This window comes from Chinchilla lanigera, unplaced genomic scaffold, assembly GCF_000276665.1.
Source record: "Chinchilla lanigera isolate Chin_1 unplaced genomic scaffold, ChiLan1.0 scaffold00021, whole genome shotgun sequence".
NCBI lineage: Eukaryota > Metazoa > Chordata > Mammalia > Rodentia > Chinchillidae > Chinchilla > Chinchilla lanigera.
In genome coordinates this window covers 17,566,611-17,571,638 of record NW_004955422.1, presented here as the reverse complement: position 1 = coordinate 17,571,638, position 5,028 = coordinate 17,566,611, and the positions used below count along the sequence as shown (strand labels likewise).

Below are 5,028 nucleotides of genomic sequence, written 5' to 3'. Positions count from 1 at the left end.
TGTGGGGGCGGGTGACATGGGTGGTGTGGTAGCTCCGGAGGTCACATGCTCAGTCACACGTTCCGTAGCTGCCAGCGTGCTCACATCTGTCCTGTGTGTTGTCTCTGCTGTGACGTTAGTAGAGTTAAGGCTGGCTGCCAAAGTCCCTTTGGTGAATTCGATCAGAGAAGGAGTCACTGCAGCTGGTTTCTCAGACGTCTTATTGTGAATCCCTGTAACTCTTTCCACAAATTCATTTTTCTTGACAACTTTAACCCATACCTTGTTAGGGATTAAGTATCCTTAGGTTAGAAAAAGGGAAAAGAAAAAAAGCACAATCACTTTTAGCCAAAGCAGGCAGATCACTGAGCAATGGTCTTAACTCCCGGTCCTAGGGGTGGCTTCGTGGTGCCGGCTCTCCCCAGCCCAGTGAGTTAGGGAGGTGACCCACGACCACGGCTCTTTCTCTTCTCCCTGTGTATGTCCAGTGTGCAGCCCACCGGAGAAGCCACTGACACTTTGCTTTTGAAACTCCTTTGCCCCGTGACTCCCCAGCCTGCTGGAGGCTTAAGAGCTTCACTATTCAATCTAGTTCCCAAAATATCAGACTGAAAGTTTCACACTATGGTATAATTCACCATAAAAAAGAGACCAGGACCACCGCACACACCGAGGTGTACAAAGCAGGTAGGTGGCTGCATGGACATTCACACCCTCAAAGAGCTCTTTGCTACAGGAATTCTTGGAGATGAACAGCCACTGACATAGAGTGGGAGTGCAATTAAATAGTGGATGTACAAGCGAATGAACTCCCCAAAGAAGACAAGGAAGTTGGCAGGGCCACGCAAGGGAAACTTGAGGGCTCTGCCATCCAGTTGTGTTGGGGCCTCCCTTCCCACACTAGCCCCCAAACCCCCGCCAGCCCTGCACGAGCACACCACCTCTCCCATGGGACCGAGGATGCTCTGGGGCCACTGTGGACCTGTGCAACAGTCACAGCCTTCTTCTCACTTACGTGGCTTGTCAGATGCCACCTGGCTTCCAGATAAGGACAAAGAGAAGATCCAAACCAGCATGAGGGCTGTCCACATCTTGCAGGTGAGCCGGGAGCAGGGTGGTGTGATCCCTGAGGCTCCCAGCTGGCTGGTTCCTCAGGCTGTTAAGGGTTCCCTTCTGCCTGGCTGAGGGATCTAGGGTCAAGAAAGCACACTGTCAGAAGGCACCTGGTCAGTGACACATACCCTTATCTGAGGCACAGGGCTCAGCACTGCACCTGCTACGGAAGCCCCCAACAGGATCCAAGGTGCAGATTGAGCCAAGGTCTTAGGAAGAACACAAACTGTTACAGGCAAGGTGGTAATGGCAATCTAACAAAAGCACTGACCTGATTTCTTTACCGCTCTCATCTTCTGCAAGTCTTACTCTCCCATCCCAGAGGCCAGAGTTCCAGAGGGCGGGGGAGAGCCAAGACTTGGACATGTGGACAGGGCTAAAACCTCATCACCAAGACTCTTTTCTCATAGTCTGAAGGATACAAGTCAGGCTCAATGCCCCTGTGTGCACCCTGTGACAGCTGATTGTGACACTTACGTGGCAGACAATACTTAGTCATCAATCCTCCCATAGTCCATCTATCTATCCATTACCCACATGTCTATCCACCCATCTATCCATTACCTGTCCATCTATCTGTTCATCTATCTGTCCATCCACCTGTCTAACCATTCATCCATCCATCCAATACTCCATCCAACCATCTACTCACCCACTTGTCCATCCACCCATTCAGCCATCCACCCATCTACCCATGCATTCATCTATTCACTATTCATAGAACCATCTACTTTTCCAGCCATCTATCTACCCACACAGCCAGCCAGCCAGCCAGCCAGCCATCCATCCATCCATCCATCCATCCATCCATCTATCCACCCAATATTCACTGAGTATCTATTCATGTGCCAGGGACGTACACTTAGGACAAAAGATGAAAAACATATAACCTCCACCAAGGGGCCTGCAGCCCAGTGGGAGTCAGAGGAAAGAGGTCACTGCAAGCTGTCACAAGTGCTAAACAGGGTGTGACTTGTGCCAGGAGCAGGAAGGTGACGGCATCTGGTCAGGCCTTGAAGTGTGAAGCGGGATGGTCCTCTGGATGGAGGCCCCAAGTGTGGCTGGCTGGCAGAGGATGGGACAGCACAGGGAGTTAGAGGGTGTTGATCCTGGGTGGTTATGGGTTTCCTGGGAAAGTGACACCCACGTACATTGTGAAAGCCAGATCGGGATCCACGTGGTAGAGAAGGTGAGTGGAAGGAAGCAGCAGATGACAACAGCAGGGTCAGTAGTGAGGAATGAACAATGAGATGCAGGTGAGGCCAGAAAGAAGCTGCTGACCCCGCTAGCCATGTGGCAGTTTGGATTTCACAGCAGGGGGATGGGACCCCTGCCCATCCACACACAGTGGTCACGTGAAATACCTACAGGCCTTATGCACCAGGCAGCAAAGGGCTCAGCTGCTCATCTGAAAAAGATCCCACCCACACAACATCCTCGGAGAACCATCTAATCTGACTCACCCTCTGGCCAGATGCATCTTGCTCTGTCTTCCAGCATCACCTTTCTTCCCACCTGCCTCATCATATCAAGGGCAGGGCTGTCTCTTTCATCCCTAGCATTCTGGGGACCACACACCTGACATATGGATCTCACTGAACGAACTGCTGTGGAGAGGGATTAATCCTGAGCTTGCTAACCAAGTGACCCAGACATGTCACATAACTTCTCTAAGCCTCACTGAGCTGTATAAGTGACCCAAGGTCACACAAGCAAGAACCCAGCATGACACCTACTCAGTCCTCAGCCCATCCAAGAAGCATGTCTAGTTGTGCTGAGAGTCACAGGCAAGCAGTTTCCATGCAACATGAAGCGATGTCTGGGGTGCAGGTGGGGGCAGCTTTCTGCCTCCTGTCATCGATGGGGACTGTTGTAAAACCCTCATGCACAAACCTTCTGGGAGGCTGGGACATTCCCAGAGGCCTCCATCTTTTTCTGAGTCAGTAACTTGTTCTAGCTTTAAATAGCACTTCCCTCCAACATGATCATAAGGGCTCCTGGTGTCTTATAGGCTTAGGAAAATTACCCAGCCTTACAAACCATAGATTTGCATGTGTTTTCTAGGGTGCAAAAAGCATTCTTTATACTGACAGAAAAAAGTCTGAGTAGGTTGGTGGAGAAGAGACAAAGCATGCTGACAGGAAGAATTGAAACTGGAAGGTCCCAGCACAAAAAGCTCACAATCAGCCGATAGCCAAGGCGATGCAGCTGGGCACCCTGTAATAGTGTATTTCCACAGCTCTCTTTAGCCACTCACATTTATATCTAATGGGCAAGAAGAGTCTTGGCTCCCTGAATGCACTCCAGGCCTTAGGGCCCTTTTCTGTCCCTTCAGTAGATAAACTTTTTCTATAAAGGGCCAGATAGCAAGTATTTTAGACTTTATGGACCATAAAGTTTGTGTCTCAGTTATTCAACTACCACTGTAGTTTAAAGATAGCCAGGGATATGTGAATGGATGGGCATGTCTGCATCCCAGTAAAATTTTATTTACACAGACAGCCAGTGGGATTTGGCCCACCGGCTGTGGTTTGCCAACCACTGCTGTAGCACTTTACTTCAGGGTTTGCAGCTCCAGCTAAGTAAGGCAGGGAGGAACAGACTCAGCTTACCAATGGATTTCCTCCTGGCTGGCTGGCTTGTTACTTTGGAACAGACACAAATCACATCAATTCCTGGGGTTTCTACTTGGGCTTCTGGGACCTTCCCTGTCCTCCAGCACTGGTGAAAGCAGCATCCCCCATGCACTGAGGGCCCTGCAGTTGTTATGGCATTGCAACACCAGGCCAAGAGAACCTCTTGCAGTAACCTGCATTTGTGTCACAAGAGCAGCCCACAGGGGACTGCATGGTCTTTGTCTCCTAGGTTCATCCTTGCCCATGGACCACCATCCTGGTCTACTCAGAAGGCAGGATCTCTGATTGTGAAGGACCACACACTGGGCCCCCACTGGTGACAGGGTGGGCTTTCCTTTTTCTGTGAGCCTCTGCTGACCCTGCCAAGCCTCCTCAGGATCCTCGCCAGCCTCACTGTTCTGTCCCCAAACAGGCAGGCCCACCCTGCAGGGTGTGGGACACTCACCAGAGGCAGCTGCTCAGGGCAGGCTCTCGGGCTGGGCCAGCTTTGTCCTTGGGGAGCTGTGGGCTTGGCACTGTGGGCTCGCCAGGTACGGTCTGGCTCGGCAGGTAAGGGCAGCTTGGCAGGACACTCCCAGGCCATGGCATGCTTTGTGGCACATGTAGGACTGAGGCAGATGCTCCACTGTGGTAACACACGCATCTAGGGGTTGAAAGAGAGTCAAGGATGCTTAGGAAAAGCATCAGGGAAAAGAGCCAGTGAGTAGGTGGGCATGAAAGAACAACATTCAACAGACCATTGTGCTACAAAATGACAACATGTATCACAGCTTTCAATGTCGAAACTTCTGATGTGGCATTTTCTACTGTAGAAATTTCTTCTAAGGAAGCAACTGGACAGATTGTCCAAAGATAGAAATCTACAAAGATATTCACCAGAGCCTTATTTATAATGGCAGAAATCTGCAAAAACATTTTAAGTATTGTCTCATTTACATATAAAATATGATGGCAGTATTAAAAAAAATACAAAAATTTCTATTTCTTTATTTTATTTAAAAAAAATTTTTTGTACTGGGACTCGAACTCAGGACCTTGCACTTGCCAGGCAGGCACTGTGCCACTGAACTATACCCCCAGCCACTCTTTTTTTATTTTAAAGAGAAAAAGAAAACAAAATTTCAAAACAAGATAATAGGAGGATAGCTAGGCATGGTGGCACACGCCTGTAATACCAGCACTCTGGAGGCTGAGGCAAGAGAATTGTTGCAAGTTCAGGCCAACCTGGGCTATAAAATGAGTTTAAGGCCAGCCTGAACTGCATAGCAAGACCCTATCTCAAAAAGACCAAAAAAAAAAA

At 49.5% G+C, this 5,028-nt stretch overlaps 1 protein-coding gene across 2 annotated transcripts in view; it reads right to left on the bottom strand.

The window, feature by feature from the left end:
* Nucleotides 1-5,028, bottom strand: part of LOC102005153 (chromosome unknown open reading frame, human C11orf24) — a 9,892-nt gene that overhangs the window by 1,441 nt on the left and 3,423 nt on the right. Inside the window, exons 2-4 of one of the 2 annotated variants that reach the window (XM_013514340.1) lie at nt 4,174-4,398; nt 995-1,169; nt 1-281 (exon numbers count right to left, since the gene is read on the bottom strand). The exon at nt 1-281 is cut by the window's left edge and continues 1 nt beyond it. In XM_013514340.1, coding sequence (XP_013369794.1) covers nt 1-281; nt 995-1,070 — 357 coding nt within the window. In that variant the 5' untranslated portion in view covers nt 1,071-1,169; nt 4,174-4,398. The remainder of the gene's footprint in view (nt 282-994; nt 1,170-4,173; nt 4,399-5,028) is intronic. The other variant, XM_005384279.2, reaches the window with a different exon arrangement.